Source organism: Cherax quadricarinatus, chromosome 49 (genome assembly GCF_038502225.1).
Source record: "Cherax quadricarinatus isolate ZL_2023a chromosome 49, ASM3850222v1, whole genome shotgun sequence".
In the NCBI taxonomy this organism is placed as follows: Eukaryota; Metazoa; Arthropoda; class Malacostraca; order Decapoda; family Parastacidae; genus Cherax; species Cherax quadricarinatus.
Genome location: NC_091340.1, coordinates 20,521,742 through 20,540,105, shown reverse-complemented (window position 1 = coordinate 20,540,105; position 18,364 = coordinate 20,521,742). Strand labels below are relative to the sequence as shown.

The following is an 18,364-nucleotide window of genomic DNA, read 5'->3' as shown; positions in this document are numbered from 1 at the left end:
TGGGTGGTAAATGCAGCAGCGAGAAGACGGTTGGAGGCAGTGGAGATGTCCTGTCTAAGGGCAATGTGTGGTGTAAATATTTTGCAGAAAATTTGGAGTGTGGAAATTAGGAGAAGGTGTGGAGTTAATAAAAGTATTAGAGGGCAGAAGAGGGGTTGTTGAGGTGGTTTGGTCATTTAGAGAGAATGGATCAAAGTAGAATGACATGGAAAGCATATATTAATCTATAGGGGAAGGCAGGAGGGGTAGGGGTCGTCCTCGAAAGGGTTGGAAAGAGGGGGTAAAGGAGGTTTTGTGGGCTAGGGGCTTGGACTTCCAGCAAGCGTGCATGAGCGTGTTAGATAGGAGTGAATGGAGGCGAATGATACTTGGGACCTGACGATCTGTTGGAGTGTGAGCAGGGTAATATTTAGTGAAGGGATTCAGGGAAACCAGTTATGTTCATATAGTCGGACTTGAGTCCTGGAAATGGGAAGTACAATGCCTGCACTTTAAAGGAGGAGTTTGGGATATTGGCAGTTTGGAGGGATATGTTGTGTATCTTTATACGTATATGCTTCTAAGCTGTTGTATTCTGAGCACCTCTGCAAAAGCAGTGATAATGTGTGAGTGTGGTGAAAGTGTTGAATGATGATGAAAGTATTTTCTCTTTGGGGATTTTCTTTCTTTTTTGGGTCACCCTGCCTCGGTGGGAGACGGCCGACTTGTTGAAAAAAAAAAAAAAAAAATAATAATAATAATAATAATAGATGGCTTCAAAAGGCCATCACTAGATGGCAGTGTTTATCACAACAAAGAGGGAGCGGTTGTGGCCACCTCCACCTTGATGGGGAGTGAGGTATTTCTTACCATGAGGCATGATGAACAAAGCTTACTGAAATGGTGTTCCCACAATGCTATATGGACACCCTGACTTTTTGTTACTGTGCACACTTACCATGCAGACCCATTCTCTTAGATGTAGGCCTACCAGCATTCTTGTGCTAAATTTGAAGCCTCTAGAATTTTGGAGTAGAATGACAGCACGGACCCTGGTTTCAAAGCCATAAAACAGTGGCATGAACCCTGGCTTCAAAGCCATAAAACAATGGCATGAACCTTGGCTTCAAAGCCATAAAACAATGGCATGAACCCTGGCTTCAAAGCCATAAAACAATGGCATGAACCCTGGCTTCAAAGCCATAAAACAGTGGCGTGAACCCTGGCTTCAAAGCCATAAAACAATGGCATGAACCCTGGCTTCAAAGCTATAAAACAGTGGCATGAACCCTGGCTTCAAAGCCATAAAACAATGGCATGAACCCTGGCTTCAAAGCCATAAAACAATGGCATGAACCCTGGCTTCAAAGCCATAAAACAATGGCATGAACCCTGGCTTCAAAGCCATAAAACAGTGGCATGAACCCTGGCTTCAAAGCCATAAAACAATGGCATGAATCCTGGCTTCAAAGCCATAAAACAGTGGCATGAACCCTGGCTTCAAAGCCCTAAAACAATGGCATGAACCCTGGCTTCAAAGCCATAAAACAATGGCATGAACCCTGGCTTCAAAGCCATAAAACAGTGGCATGAACCCTGGCTTCAAAGCCATAAAACAATGGCATGAACCCTGGCTTCAAAGCCATAAAACAATGGCATGAACCCTGGCTTCAAAGCCATAAAACAGTGGCATGAACCCTGGCTTCAAAACCATAAAACAGTGGCATGAACCCTGGCTTCAAAGCCATAAAACAATGGCATGAACCTTGGCTTCAAAGCCATAAAACAATGGCATGAACCCTGGCTTCAAAGCCATAAAACAGTGGCATGAACCTTGGCTTCAAAGCCATAAAACAATGGCATGAACCTTGGCTTCAAAGCCATAAAACAATGGCATGAACCCTGGCTTCAAAGCCATAAAACAGTGGCATAAACCCTGGCTTCAAAGCCATAAAACAATGGCATGAACCCTGGCTTCAAAGCCATAAAACAGTGGCATGAACCCTGGCTTCAAAGCCATAAAACAGTGGCATAAACCCTGGCTTCAAAGCCATAAAACAGTGGCATGAACCCTGGCTTCAAAGCCATAAAACAATGGCATGAACCCTGGCTTCAAAGCCATAAAACAGTGGCATGAACCCTGGCTTCAAAGCCATAAAACAATGGCATGAACCCTGGCTTCAAAGCCATAAAACAGTGGCATGAACCCTCAAGTGGTTAACAAACACACTGCCTCTTTGTTGTACCTCTTATAAGAGGACTTATAGAACACTGGTTGTAACACACTAACATATATTGTCAGTGCACTATAGTACTCTTAATCATGTTCTGTGATCTTTTAGATGATGATGATAATAATAATATTATAATGTCATACAGGAGACATAGAGGTGACAGTGGAGAACGCGCAGGAACTGATGGTGGCAGCAGACATGTTGGAGATCCATCATGTTGTCCACGTTGGTACCAACTTCCTCAAGAAGGAACTACACCCTTCTAATGCAATAGGAATATACAGGTATATATATTAGAACTGAAGAAATGTTGATGGATCAGGTATGGAATGAAAAATAAGCAAAATGAATGTATAAATTGAAGGATTATGTAGATTTGAATAAGGGTGGGATGTGAGAAGTGGGTTATACTAAATGTTAATGCACCTGGAGAAAAGAGTAGTGTAAAGGAATTTGGGGAGATGTTAAGTTAATGTTTAGGGAATGTTGAACCAAGTGGGAGAGTAATTGTTATGGGAGACCTGAATGTTAAAGTGGGAGTCTGTGTTGTAAAGGGCATGTCATGTAAGTTTGGGGTGCCAGGGAAAAATGATAATGGGGGGTCCTTTAATTGAACTTTGTATAGAAAGAAGTTTAGTAACAGACATATTTTAATTAAGAAAAAGACAATAATTAAGTACATGAGATATGATGTAGGGTGTAATGAAAATGGTTTGTTAGACTGTGTATTAGTACAGGTTGAACCTCACCGATCCGGTAGCGTTAATGGTTCGGGACAGTAATTTGAATCTTTTAGTCATTAGTTTACATAATTGCCACTTGGCCAACTGTGGTGCCACCATTGCTTGGCCAACTGTGGTGCCACCACTGCTTGGCCAGCTGTGGCACTGCTTGTGCCCCATATTTTTTACATCTGCCACAGCTGACTTACAGTGGTTGATGCTGCTATATTATCTTGGATTACTGAAATTTTACCCCTGAGTATGCATTCTAAGAGAGCAGCAAGTAGTACAGGTGGTGGTAATGCAGGGAAATGTAAACCCGTGACATTAACTTTGTTACAAAAGGTGTCAATACTGAAAAAGCTAGAGAGTGGCACATCGGTATGAGCCTTGTGTGTAGAATATGGTATAAGTTATCCACTCTTTGATAAGAAACAACCAGATAAAATATAAAGCATTAAAAAGAAGGTAAACATACACATGTGGAAAGGGCTGTTATGCAGTGTGGGAGCAGTTTCGTAATGATGGTGGGAGCATTTCTGGAGAAATAGTCATTGAACAGGGTAAAACACTTCACAGGAACACTTAATATTCAAATGTCTGGCTTCACAGGTTGAAGTTGTGGCACAGGATCGGTCAGCATCATGTGTGTTTTGAAAAGAAACATAAATAACAATTTGGAGGAGAATTTACAGTAATACAGTACAGTATATGCATTATTTTGCCTTTTTTTTTTTACCCTGAGCTTCACTGGTTCAGAAAATCCTCTACTCCGGCACCTGTCTGGTCTCAAGCTTATCGAACTAGTGAGGTTCAGCCTGTAGATGAAAGGTTAATGGGTAGACTTCAGGATGTGCATGTTTATAGAGAGACAACAGATAGATTATTATTTAGTTTTGGCTACAGTGAGAGTAAGAGGTAGTGGGGTGAAAGGAAAATGACATCAATGAGTTAAAGATATAAACAACTGTTGGGAGAAAGATTGGACCAGTGAAAATATAGGTAATGAGGTTGAAGAGGTACAGGGTAGATTTAAGAATGCAGTGTTAGTGTTCTTCAGAAGTTTGTGGATATAGGAGGGTGGGTGCAGAAGGGAAGTGGAATGATTGGTAGAATGATGAGGTAAAGAGGGAAGCAGGGGGAAAAAGTTAGCATATGAGAAATATTTACAAAGAAGTGATAAAAGGAGGGTGGAGTATATGGAGAGAAAATGAGGTGAAGGGAATGGCGAGGGAGATAAAAGGGAAGCAAATGAGAGTGGGTAAGGTTTTGTCAACAAATTTTGCTGAGAATAAGAAAAAGCTTTGGAGTGATATCAATAAGCTGAGAAAGCCTAGACCACAAATAGATTTAACAGTTTAAAAGAAAATAATTACATGGGTAGCCAAAGGTATTGGGAAGATAGAGGAAATCTTTTGAGAAGCTGTTAAATGTTGTTGAAGAAAGTGAGGCAGTGATCTCATACACTGGCTAAGGAGGTATAACTTTTAGGGTGAGGAAGAGCGAGATGTGAGTATAGGGGAGGTGCATGGGGCTGTGGGTAAAATGAAAGGGGGTAAAGCAGCTGGGGTTGATGGGATCAAAACAGATGTTAAAAACAGGTGGGGATATAGTTTTGGAGTGGTTGGTGAATTTGTTTGGTAAATATATGAAAGAGGGGAAGGTACCTAGGGATTGTCAGAGAGCATGCATAGGTCCTCTGTATAAAGGCAAAGGGGACAAAAGAGAGTGCAAAAATTATAGGTAAATAAGCCTGTTGAGTATACCCGTCAGGTGTATAGAGTGTATCAGAGTAAGTCTGAGAGCAGAATTGCAGATGAACAAAGAGGCTTTAGGAAGGATAGGGGGTGTGTAGACCAAGTGTTTACGGTGAAGCATATAAGTGAACAGTATTTAAATAAGGGTAAAGAAGTTTTTGTTGCATTCATGGATTTGGAAAAGGCATATGATAGGGTGGACAGGAGAGCAATGTGGCAGGTGTTCCATGTGTATGGAATAGGTGGTAGGTTACTGGAAGCAGTTAAGAGTTTTTACGAGGATAGTGAGGCTCAGGTTAGAGTATGTAGGAGAGAGGCAGATTATTTTCACACAGTGGCTTCATCAGTCCATACAAAGGAGAATGGTGAAGAACAGGAGGAGTTTGAGGTAATCAGTCCCTCAGCCTTGAATAATAATAATAATGATAGTAATAATAATAATAATAATAATAATAATAATAATAATAATAATAATAATAATAATAATAATTATAAATAAAAATTTATTTGTTTGCTAAGGGTACAATGTGTGTTTACATATCATAATTTGATTGGAGCAAAGAGGCCACTATCATGCCGAGGCATTTTGGGCAGACTTAACCTAATTCTTAGAGACTACTTAAGTCTAGACAGGTGAAGAGTGGTAGAATACAAATACGTAGTCAATATTTCACTCTATTATTAATATGAGGTAGTACAATTAGTGATACAAATATTTATAAGTTTGTAATAATTGCTTAATAGTTAAGGGATAATAAAATATTTGGGGGAGTTGCTTTGAATTTGATTGGGGTTTAGCATGGTGTGGGTATCTTTGTTATTGTTTGAATTGATGAGGGGAAAAGGGTGAGAGGTGCACTTAGGAGTCTGTGGAGACAAAGAACTTTGTCCTTGGAGGCAAAGAGGGGAATGTATGAGAGTTTAGTTTTACCAACGCTCTTATATGGGTGTGAAGCATGGGTGATGAATGTTGCAGCGAGGAGAAGGCTGGAGGCAGTGGAGATGTCATGTCTGAGGGCAATGTGTGGTGTGAATATAATGCAGAGAATTCGTAGTTTGGAAGTTAGGAGGAGGTGCAGGATTACCAAAACTGTTGTCCCAAGGGCTGAGGAAGGGTTGTTGAGGTGGTTCGGACATGTAGAGAGAATGGAGCGAAACAGAATGACTTCAAGAGTGTATCAGTCTGTACTGGAAGGAAGGTGGGGTAGGGGTTAGTCTAGGAAAGGTTGGAGGGAGGGGGTAAAGGAGGTTTTGTGTGCGAGGGGCTTGGACTTCCAGCAGGCATGCGTGAGCGTGTTTGATAGGAGTGAATGGAGACAAATGGCTTTTAATACTTGACGTGCTATTGGAGTGTGAGCAAAGTAACATTTATGAAGGGATTCAGGGAAACCGGCAGGCCGGACTTGAGTCCTGGAGATGGGAAGTACAGTGCCTGCACTCTGAAGGAGGGGTGTTAATGTTGCAGTTTAAAAACTGTAGTGTAAAGCACCCGTAATCTTCCTTACTTGTCCACTTTTCGTGGCGCTCTCCTTCCTGCTCTTGTTAGTCTGTTTTCTAAGAATCACCACCTTCCACGCCGTTACCAACTTGCCCTTTCTTCTCTTAAATCCAACACTAACATTGTCATACTATCTTCCGACAAAGGTAATTCGGTAGTTATCCTTGATCGCGAGGATTTCCTCCGTAAAGCTGATGTCTTGCTCTCTGACTCACGTACCTACACTCCTCTCGTTTCCAACCCTCTTGATCGCATCAAGAGAACTTTCAATAAAAAACTAAGGACTCTCTCCGACCTCTGTCCTCCTGACTTTGACCTTGTTCAACGGTTTCGTGTCATCTGTCCCTCTCTTCCCTATTTCTATGGCCTTCCCAAAACTCACAAACCTGATATTCTGCTTCGTCCTATCATATCCTCTAGAGGCTCTGTCTCTTATCCTCTTGCTTCTTGGCTGGCCAAAACCCTCACTCCCTTTCTTGGTACTTTTTCTCCTACCCACCTCCGTCACTCTCAAGACTTCATTGAACGGGTTCTCTCTCTCCCAACCTGTAAGATGCTTAGTCTTGACGTTGAGTCCCTCTTCACCAATGTCCCTCTTGATGATGTCCTTGATTTCCTTAGAGAGAAGGCCCATGAAGGGTTTCTTCATCTCCCTATACCTACTGATGTCTTTCTTGATCTTATCCGCCTCTGTGTTGACTCTAACTCCTTTTCCTTCCAAGGGAAATATTATTCTCAAACCTTCGGTGTCGCTATGGGCTCTCCTCTCTCTCCTGTCCTTGCTAATCTTTACATGGAGTACTTCGAGACTGTTCTTCTTCCTACCCTTGATGTGCAACCTTCACTCTGGCTCCGCTATGTGAATGACATCTTTGCTCTGTGGCCTCATGACTCCAGTCTCTTCCAACCTTTTCTTGAAGCTCTTAATAATCTTGCCCCTTCCATTAAGTTTAAAGCTGAATGGGAATCTAATTCCTTGCTTCCTTTCCTTGATGTCCATGTCCACCACTCAGATACAGGTTTTTCCTTTTCCGTTTACCGAAAACCTATGCACAGTGGCATGTACATTCACTACTTTTCCTATCATGCTTCCCCTGTCAAGAAAAGTGTTCTTATCTCCCTCTTTCTCCATGCCCTCCGCATCTGTGATCCTCAGTTCCTTCCAGCAGAAATTTCCACTCTTCATAATTCGTTTTCCCGTCTTGGCTACCCTTCCCATTTCATAGACTCTGCCCTCTCACATGCTAAACACAATTTCTTCTCTCCTAAACTCTCTACTCCTGGGAACTCTTCTATCCTCTGCCCTCCCTACATTTCCGGTCTTTCTAATCTCAACAATTCTCTCCGTCCCTTAGACATCAAGCTTACCTTCCGCCAGACTAACACTCTTCGCACTAATCTCGTTCGTACCTCTCCTCCCTCTACAGATGTTCCTGGTGTCTACTCTATTTCTTGCTCCTCCTGTCCTCTTCAGTACTTTGGAGAAACTGGTCGATCTCTTTCTGACAGACTTAAGGAGCACAAAAATAGTGTTAGGCTTGCCGACACTAACAATGCTCTTTTCTGTCACGTCAGAGATCATAGCCATCCTATTGACTGGTCTTCTGCTAAAACTGTCTTCCCTACTTCCAACTCGAACAGTTGCCGTCTAGTTGAATCCTCTCTAATACAAAACTTTCCTTTTATGAACCTTAGCCCTGGCTTCGTCTCTGTAGATGCCTTCCTCTCCCACTACATTGTAAAATGCTCCAAACTTCAGAACACCCGTGACTTAACCTGACTCCTCATGTTTTCTTTTTCTTTTTCTTCTCCCTCTTCCCCTTTCCTCTTTCCTTTTCTCCTCTGGGTTGTCTTTCTCTCTTCTGTCTCGTGTTTCTGTTCCTTCTTCATTTATTTCCCACTCTGTGCGCTTGCTCTCCCTCTGTGGGCACCTAGCTCTCTTGCAGTGCTCCCCTTCCTTTGTATTTGACTGGCTCATCCTCCTTATTTCCCACTTCTGCCACTACCACTTCTACTACCTCTTCTACTACTACTACTACTACTACTACAACTACTGATGAAATAAAGACACATGTGCGGCGTCTGGTTGTCTTCGTTGTGGATGTTTCGCCATCCAGTGGCTGGCTGGATGGCGAAACGTCTACGATAGGGATACCCGGGTGTTGCGCATGTGTCTTAATTTCATCTTGTTGGTATTATATACCATTCTTGTACTACTACTACTACTACTACTACTACCACTACTACTACCACCACCTCTTCCTGCCTATATATAGCCGTCCTGCTCCACTTCTGGTTAGTGTGACTTTGTCAATGGTCCAAGTCGGACCGAAACGTCACCGTAAGCTTCTCTCTTTTATGTGCGGGTTATTTGTGTATCGTTCCAGTCACGATATTGTGCCTTTTTTTTTTTGTTATTTAGTGATGGAGTGAATGATGGTGAAAGTTTTTCTTTTTCGGGCCACCCTGCCGTTGTGGGAATCGGCCAGTGTGTTAATAAAAAAAAAAAAATAAGATGAGATGATTTTTGAGTATGGCCCTAAACTGATTTGTGGGCAGGGAACCTCTTGCTGTTTCAGGCAGTTCCAGATCTTAGGGCCCTTTATGTGCATTTCGTTTTTGCAAAGTGTGAGACGGAACGAGGGATGTCAATAAGTGTTTTGTGCTTTGTGTTATGCCTGTGTGTTCTGTTGAAGCTGTCTAGAAGTTTGAGGGAAGGTTGATGTTGGAGTTTAATGTTCTGTATATGTAATAGGCACAATAATAAGTGTGTGTATTCTGTATATTAAGTAAGTTCATGTTTTTTGAAGAGAGGTGGGGGTGTGATGTCTGGCGCTTGAGTTTGTGATCATCGGCACTACCACTTTTTGTTGGGTTATTAATCCTAAAATGGTCCAAACGTATATACACGTTCTCTCACGTAGCGCCCCAAACGTATATATACGTTTCATTTTTCATTCATTCAACATTGGTGCAGTAGGCCTCAGTTGCCTAAACATGAGAGAATGGGTGTGCACACTCAGTGTGCGCTGTATGAAAAAAATTGGGGACACCTGGGTACCACATGCTCTTTTTTTCTATAAAAAAAAAACGATTTTTTTTTCTCAAAATATTATTTGGGGCGATATGCAGGTGAACGTATATATATACGTTTGGACTGTTTAAGGGTTAAAGGTTTGGAGTGATTGACCGTGGTAGATCCCCAAGCACAAATACCATAGGTGAGGTAAGGGTATATTAGATAGGTGAGGTAAGGGTATATTAGAGAGTGATATAAAGTAAGGAGGGCCTTTTGGGGTACAGTAGACTGTCATTTAAGACAGTTACATTCCTAAAAACGCTGTGTTAGGTAAAACCGTGTTAGATGAACTGAAGAACTTACGGGAAAAATAGGGTTACATTCCTAGGAGCCCCCAAAAAGCCAAACAATGAAATATCCTCAGCTGTGGCCTGTTGCTGTTCCTGTTAAAGTTGTTGCATCTCTTCAGTAGTTAGCTCTTCCCTGTGGTCCTCCACCAACTCTTCCACATCCTGGCCACTCACATCCAACCCTATGGACTTCCCCAATGAAACAATAGATTCCACAATAGGTGTAGGGTCGTCAGGGTCAGCCTCAAACCCTTCAAAATCCTTGTCGAGAATACATTCTGGCCACAATTTTCTCCAAGCAGAGTTCAAAGTCCTGGAAGTCACTCCCTGCCAATACTTATCTATAAGGCTTATACAGTGGAGGATATTGAAGTGATTCCTCCAGAACTCTCTTAGGGTCAGCTGAGTGTTTGAGGTCACTTCAAAGCACCTTTGAAACATTGCTTTGGTGTAAAGTTTTTTGAAGTTTGAAATGACCTGCTGGTCCATGGGCTGGATGAGAAGAGTGGTATTAGTGGGCAAGAACTTCACTGTGATGAACTTAAACTCCTCAAACAATAGGTCTTCCATGTCTGGAGGATGAGCAGGAGCATTGTCCAGTACCAGGAGGCACTTAAGTGGCAATTTATTTTCCAGGAGGTATTTCTTCACTCTCGGGCCAAACACTTCATTGACCCACTCAATAAAAATTAGCCTCGTGACCCATGCTTTATTGTTAGCCCTCCACATCACACACAATTTACTCTTCATAACATTGTTTTTCTTAAACACACTGGGATTTTAAGTGATACATGAGTAAAGGCTTCACTTTGAAATCCCCACTATGTTACCAGAGAACAAAAGAGTTAGCCTATCCTTCATAGGCTTGTGTCCCGGCAGTGCCTTTTTCTCCTGCATGATGTAGGTCCTCTTTGGCATTTTCTTCCAAAAGAGGCCTGTTTTGTTACAATTGAACACTTGTTGGGGGAGGAATCCTTCAGCCTCTATGTAATCCTTGAATTCATGCATGAATTCTTCAGCCACACGTTTGTCTGAATTTGCAGCCTCACCATGCCTTACAACACTGTGTATGCCACTACACTTCTTGAATCTGTCAAACCAGCTCTTGCTGGCCTTAAATTCACTAACAGCATCACTTGCTTCTGGCATTTTCTTTACGAGATCCGCATGTAACTGCCTTGCCGTCTCGCAAATTATCTCCTCCGAAACACTATCTCCTGCTAATTGTTTTTGGTTGATCCACATCCTTGATTGTTTGAGACCTCTGTTTTGTTAGCATATTTACACCTTTTTGCAACATCAGCTTCCTTGATTTCTGCATTCTTCAGTAGGATGGAACTGATTGTTGTAGATTTCCAATAAATCCTGGCCAGCTCTGCCACATGTATGCCACTTTCATATTTTGCAATAACTTCTTTCTTGAATTCTGTTGTGTTTCTCACCTTCTGTACCAAAGGGCTGGCACTCTGAACTTTCTTTGGCCCAATGGTGGCTTATTTCACAGTTGCAGTCAATAAACAAGCACCAAAAACAATGGATGAATGCACTGAGTATTCCTACCCCAACAAGAGAGATGCACAGACTGAATGTGATACGCGTGAGGAAGCGCATCACCAGCGGGTAGATGCGCCTCATGCCAACGATTTCTGAGCAGATGGCCGATATCCGGGGGGGTAGTTTCTCCGAAAAAAGTGCTCAATTTCCGAATTGGCCAATTTCTCCACCGGCCTATATCCTGGGGTCCACTATATTGTATTACAGTGTGCATTCTTGCAGTGTATATTCATGTATTGTAGTGTATATTCATGTAGTGTAAATTCATGTATTGTATATTAATGTATTGTATATTCATGTATTGTAGTGTATATTCTCGTATTAGTGTATATATTGTTGTTTCACCAGGTTTGCTGAAGCTCACCACATGCTGGAGCCTCTTGAAGCTTTATACAGTGTATAATAATAATAACTTTATTTCTACAAGTACATGTACAAGGTATACAGACCATAGCTGACATTAATGACATACTATATAGAAAGCACCTTGTTATGCAGAGCATTTCCTGCAAATTAGGTCAATTTTGTCTCAAGATGTGACCCACACCAGTCCACTAACACTCAGGTACCCATTTTACTGATGGGTGAACAGGGACAACAGGCATATGGAAACACACCCAATGTGTTTCCTTGGACCCTCAGCATGTGAAGTGAGAGCTTTGTGTACCAGGCCAATGGCCACCTTATATTGTATGTAGTGCAGTTAACCCTTTCAGGGTCCAGAGGCCAAATTTCAAAGTGCGCACCAGGGTCCAAGAATTTTCAAAAAAAAAAAAAAAAGAAATATTTTTTCTTATGAAATGGTAGAGAATCTTTTTCTAAAGGTAATAAAACAAAAAGTACGAAATTTGATGGAAAATTGACGAAATTATGCTCTCGCGAAGTTTGATGTGTCAACGATATTTACTCATCGGCCATTTTGCCGACTTTGACTCCCATTTTAGGCAAATTACATTATTCCAGTCTACCAAATTCTTAGCTATTTCACTAGTATTACTTCTATTCTATCGATTGAGCACAAGAAATCGCCAAGTCAACTGTTTCAACTACAAAATAAAGTGATAGGAAATTGGTAATTTGGCCAATTTAATGCAAAATTCAAAATATTCCAGTTTCAAAATAGGGTCCAGAATAAACAATGCAAGCATTCCTGGCACTAAACTAACATTTCCTCTGTTCATTAGTTATGTTTTCAGGCTTTATAAATGAATTCCATTTTGATTTTTAATTCGCATAATGAATTTTTATTCAAACCAATAAATAGAAGATTTACTGTCATGCAGTATTGTAATAATTGTATAAATAATATCAGCACTTTTGTGAACACATATTAGACCCACCAGCTGGCTCGTATTAAACGTGTGAGGTCATTTGTTTACTCTTGAACATCAGCTAAAGTTTAACATTTCTGCTACTTTGAGCTCAGTTTCAAGCCATTTTCAGTAATAAAACCAATCAAAATCATCTCTATTTCTGTAATATATCTTCCATTCTATCAAAAGAGATCAAGAAATTGCAAATACAACTATAAAAAATATACGAAAAAACACTGGAAAGTCACTGTTTTAATCGAAAATTATGGTCTCAGTTTTTTTTCTCTCATTATGCACTATGTGCTGCAAGATTTGTTTTATGTGGTGCACACATACCACATAGATGTATCATATCTAGGCCCAAATTTACCGCTCACAGCATATCAGAGTGAGCTGAGCTCATGGCGTAGATCTATGGTTTGGACCCTCAGTGTAAAGCCGTAGATCTACGGCATGGACCCTGAAAGGGTAAATGTGTAAAACAAATATGTGCTGGCATCTAGGGGTAAAAGCCTTGCCTAGGGGTATTTCAATATTAAAGTACATCAACCTAAGGCCAAGCTTGTTTCTTCACAAAAATCTTTGTCTACATGGTCAGTACTCTTATCAGGAAGGATAGATAAATTTACCTTATGTTGAATATGAGGAAGGGCACATAAACTTCCATATAAAAATATATTAACATTAAATATATAACACTCAACCGACCCTCTACATAGCTTACCAGCACACTGCTACTAGTTGTATACAGTCAAAACATACACAAACAGTGGGGCTCCATGACTCCCTCTTCTGCCAGCCTTTTAGCCTGCAGGCAAAAAACAAGAAAAATCTGTTATCTGTACTCTCCAAAACTTAAACAGGCCCCTCCACATACTAGGGTTTTACAAGTATGTCATAAGAATATAAACAAAATTACCAAAACAACCTGTGGCCTAAAACTTACCCAAAATACTACCCCCATACTTAACCAGACTGTGATGATGCCTTGCTCCAAAAACTGCTCTTCCAATACTGACTCATACACCTCTGCTTTCTCCTGGCCACTCATGACCAGGTCTAATACACATCCATTTTATGTTCAGTCTGCATTCACTGACACAATTTTAATGGAGCATTTTTAATACACATAATACAGGTCCCGCCATCACAAATCCGGCAATCAGACGTCCAGTTCCATCAGTAATTTGGCACTAATTTTGGCTAGTATAATTTCAAATTTCCAGGGTCGCCACACCAACCTGCTGGTACTGTTTGGTGGCGCTACTTGCTGCATAAGTCATTCCAATTTCTTTTTCTCCATTTATTGTTGTAACCTGCTTACTTTTAGCCCTAGCCATGGTTCCAATGAATAAAAGAAATGCTTCTCATTATGTAAAGCACATAAACAGTACATTGTCCATAAAGGATAAGGTGGCTTTGAAGCCGCTGTTGGTTGCCACGAGCTCAGTCTTGTGATGCAGGCAAATGTGCTTTATTTTTACACTAATATCAATGCTACGGCTTATTTGCCTATCACAATTGATCTAATATGATGTAATAAACAATATAAATAACATAAAAACATGTTAAATACTCCAGAATGAATAATATTTGGCATAATACCAAGCAGTTTGATGGAGGTATGAAGAGGATATGGGATACAAGTACCATTCTCCTATCTCTGTCTGGGATAATGTCATATAGCACATGGCTAACTGTGATATACACTTGTAGTGCACCATAAAACTGAAACACAAAAAGCTATTTTCTCTACATAGATTATCATATATACCAGCATATGTGTAGAGAACCTAGGATAACTCAAAAAAGTCAGACAAAATGATTTATTTCTAGTAGGTTGGTAGACAGCAGCCACCCAGGGAGGTACTACCGTCCTGCCAAGTGAGTGTAAAACGAAAGCCTGTAATTGTTTTACAAGATGGTAGGATTGCTGGTGTCTTTTGTCTGTCTCATAAATATGCAAGATTACAGGTACATCTTGCTACTTCTACTTACACTTAGGTCACACTACACATACATGTACATATTTATTTATACAAACTCATCTGAGTTTTCTTTAATTTTATCTTAATAGTTCTTGGTCTTATTACTTTTCCTTTTATATCCATGGGGAAGTGGAATAAGAATCTTTCCTCAGTAAGCCATGTGTGTTGTCAACTAAAATGCCAGGAACAATGGTCTAGTAACCCCTTTTCCTGTAAAGATTACTAAAAAGAATAAGAAGAAGAAAATTGTCAGAGTGGGAAGTCTGAATGTGCATGGATGTTGTGCAAATGATAAGAAAGATGATTGTTGATGTTATGAATGAGAAGAAGCTGGATGTCCTGGCATTAAGTGAAACAAAACTGAAAGGGGGGGAGAGTTTCAGTGGAGAGGAATAAATGGGATTGGGTCATGGGTTTCAAATAGAGTTAGAGCTAAAGAAGGAGTAGCAATAATGTTGAAGGATAAGATATGGCAGGAAAAGAGGGACTAGAAATATATTAATTCAAGGATTATGTGGAGTAAAATAAAGGTTGAATGTGAAAAGTGGGTTATAGTAAGTGTATATGCACCTGGAGAAGAGAGAAGTGTAGAGGAGAGAGAGAGATTTTGGGAAATGTTGAGTGAATGCGTGGGGAGTTTTGAACCAAGTGTGAGAGTACTTGTGGTTGGGGATTTCAATGCTAAAGTGGGTAAAAATGTTGTGGAGGGAGTAGTAGGTAAATTTGGGGTGCCAGGGGTAAATGTAAATGGGGAGCCTTTAATTGAGCTATGTGTAGAAAGAGATTTGGTAATAAGTAATACATATTTTATGAAAAAGAGGATAAATAAATATATAAGGTATGATGTAGCACGTAATGAAAGTAGTTTGTTAGATTATGTATTGGTGGATAAAAGGTTAATGGGTAGGCTCCAGGATGTACATGTTTATAGAGGGGCAACTGATATATCGGATCATTTTTTAGTTGTAGCTACAGTTAGAGTAAGAGGTAGATGGGACATCTGCTAGAAAAATGACAGGATGGATAATGAGAACCTTCAAAACTAGGGAGGCCAAGCCCATGATGACACTCTTCAGGTCACATGTTCTATCTAGGCTGGAATATTGCTGCACACTAACAGCATCTTTCAAGGCAGGTGAAATTGCTGACCTAGAAAATGTACAGAGAACCTTCACGCCGCGCATAACGGAGATAAAACACCTCAATTACTGGGAGCGCTTGAGGTTCCTAAACCTGTATTCCCTGGAACACAGGCGGGAGAGATACATGATTATATACACCTGGAAAATCCTAGGCTGGAATAGTACCGAACTTGCACATGAAAATCACTCACTACGAAAGCAAAAGACTTGGCAGACGATACAACATCCCCCCAATGAAAAGCAGGGGTGTCACTAGCACGTAAAGAGACCATACAATAAGTGTCAGGGGCCCAAGACTGTTCAACTGCCTCCCAGCATACATAAGGGGGATTACCAACAGACCCCTGGCAGTCTTCAAGCTGGCACTGGACAAGCACCTAAAGTCGGTTCCTGACCAGCCGGGCTGTGGCTCATACGTTGGTTTGCGTGCAGCCAGCAGTAACAGCCTGGTTGATCAGGCTCTGATCCACCAGGAGGCCTGGTCACAGACTGGGCCGTGGGGGTGTTGACCCCCGGAACTCTCTCCAGGTAAACTCCAGGTAAACTCCAGAGGAAGGTGGCAACAACAAGTAGGAGGGAAGTGAAAGTGTATAAACTAAGGGAGGAGGAAGTTCGAGTGAGATATAAGCGACTATTGGCAGAAAGAGGGGCTAGTGCAAAGATGAGTAATGGGGGGGTTGAAGAGGGTTGGATGAGTTTTAAAAATGCAGTACGTATTAGAATGTGGGGTAGAAGTTTGTGGTTATAGGAGGGTGGGGGCAGGAGGAAAGAGGAGTGATTGGTGGAATGATGAAGTAAAGGGTGTGATAAAAGAGAAAAAGTTAGCTTATGAGAGGTTTTTACAAAGCAGAAGTGTTATAAGAAGAGCAGAGTATATGGAGAGTAAAAGAAAGGTGAAGAGAGTGGTGAGAGAGTGCAAAAGGAGAGAAGATGATAGAGTGGGAGAGGCACTGTCAAGAAATTTTAATGAAAATAAGAAAAAAATTTGGAGTGAGTTAAACAAGTTAAGAAAGCCTAGGGAATGTATGGATTTGTCAGTTAAAAACAGAGTAGGGGAGTAGTAGCTGGGGAGAGGGAGGTATTAGGTAGATGGCAAGAATATTTTGAGGAACTTTTAAATGTTGAGGAAGAAAGGGAGGCGGTAATTTCATGCACTGGCCAGGGAGGTATACCATCTTTTAGGAGTGAAGAAGAGCAGAATGTAAGTGTGGGGGAGGTACGTGAGGCATTACATAGAACGAAAGGGGGTAAAGCAGCTGGAACTGATGGGATCATGACAGAAATGTTAAAAGCAGGGGGTGGATATAGTGTTGGAGTGGTTGGCACTTTTGTTTAATAAATGTATACGAAAGAGGGGAAGGTACCTAGGGATTGGCGAAGAGCATGTATAGTCCCTTTATATAAAGGGAAGGGGGACAAAAGAGATTGTAAAAATTATAGAGGAATAAGTTTACTGAGTATACCAGGAAAAGTGTACGGTAGGGTTATTATTGAAAGAATTAGAGGTAAGACAGAATGTAGGATTGCGGATGAGCAGGGAGGCTTCAGAGTGGGTAGGGGATGTGTAGATCAAGTGTTTACATTGAGGCATATATGTGAACAGTATTTAGATAAAGGTAGGGAAGTTTTTATTGCATTTATGGATTTAGAAAAGGCATATGATAGAGTGGATAGGGGAGCAATATGGCAGATGTTGCAAGTATATGGAATAGGTGGTTAGTTACTAAATGCTGTAAAGAGTTTTTATGAGAATAGTGAGGCTTAGGTTAGGGTGTGTAGAAGAGAGGGAGACTACTTCCCGGTAAAAGTAGGTCTTAGACAGGGATGTGTAATGTCACCATGGTTATTTAATATATTTGTAGATGGGGTTGTAAAAGAAGTAAATGCTAGGGTGTTTGGGAGAGGGGTGGGATTAAATTACGGGGAATCAAATACAAAATGGGAAATGACACAGTTACTTTTTGCTGATGATACTGTGCTTATGGGAGATTCTAAAGAAAAATTGCAAAGGTTAGTGGATGAGTCTGGGAGTGTGTGTAAAGGTAGAAAGTTGAAAGTGAACATAGAAAAGAGTAAGGTGATGAGGGTATCAAATGATTTAGATAAAGAAAAATTGGATATTAAATTGGGGAGGAGGAGTATGGAAGAAGTGAATGTTTTCAGATACTTGGGAGATGATGTGTCAGTGGATGGATTTATGAAGGATGAGGTTAATCATAGAATTGATGAGGGAAAAAAGGTGAGTGGTGCGTTGAGGTATATGTGGAGTCAAAAAACGTTATCTATGGAGGCAAAGAAGGGAATGTATGAAAGTATAGTAGTACCAACACTCTTATATGGGTGTGAAGCTTGGGTGGTAAATGCAGCAGCGAGGAGATGGTTGGAGGCAGTGAAGATGTCCTGTCTAAGGGCAATGTGTGGTGTAAATATTATGCAGAAAATTTGGAGTGTGGAAATTAGGAGAAGGTGTGGAGTTAATAAAAGTATTAGTCAGAGGGCTGAAGAGGGGTTGTTGAGGTGGTTTGGTCATTTAGAGAGAATGGATCAAAGTAGAATGACATGGAGAGCATTTAAATCTGTAGGAAAAGGAAGGCGGGGTAGGGGGCGTCCTCGAAAAGGTTGGAAGGAACGGGTAAGGGAGGTTTTGTGGGCTTGGGGCTTGGACTTCCAGCAGGCGTGCATGAGCGTGTTCAATAGGAGTGAATGAAGACAAATGGTATTTGGGTCCTGACGATCTGTTGGAGTGTGAGCAGGGTAATATTTAGTGAAGGGATTCTTTTTCTGTCTCATAAACACGCTAGATAACAG

At 41.0% G+C, this 18,364-nt stretch overlaps 1 protein-coding gene across 2 annotated transcripts in view; it reads left to right on the top strand.

Annotated features, from left to right (window-relative positions):
* The window catches only part of LOC128697027 (actin-binding protein IPP), a 228,889-nt gene that overhangs the window by 110,188 nt on the left and 100,337 nt on the right, over positions 1-18,364 (top strand). For both annotated transcript variants that reach the window (XM_070095245.1, XM_070095246.1), the window contains one exon: positions 2,359-2,497. In XM_070095245.1, coding sequence (XP_069951346.1) covers positions 2,359-2,497 — 139 coding nt within the window. The remainder of the gene's footprint in view (positions 1-2,358; positions 2,498-18,364) is intronic.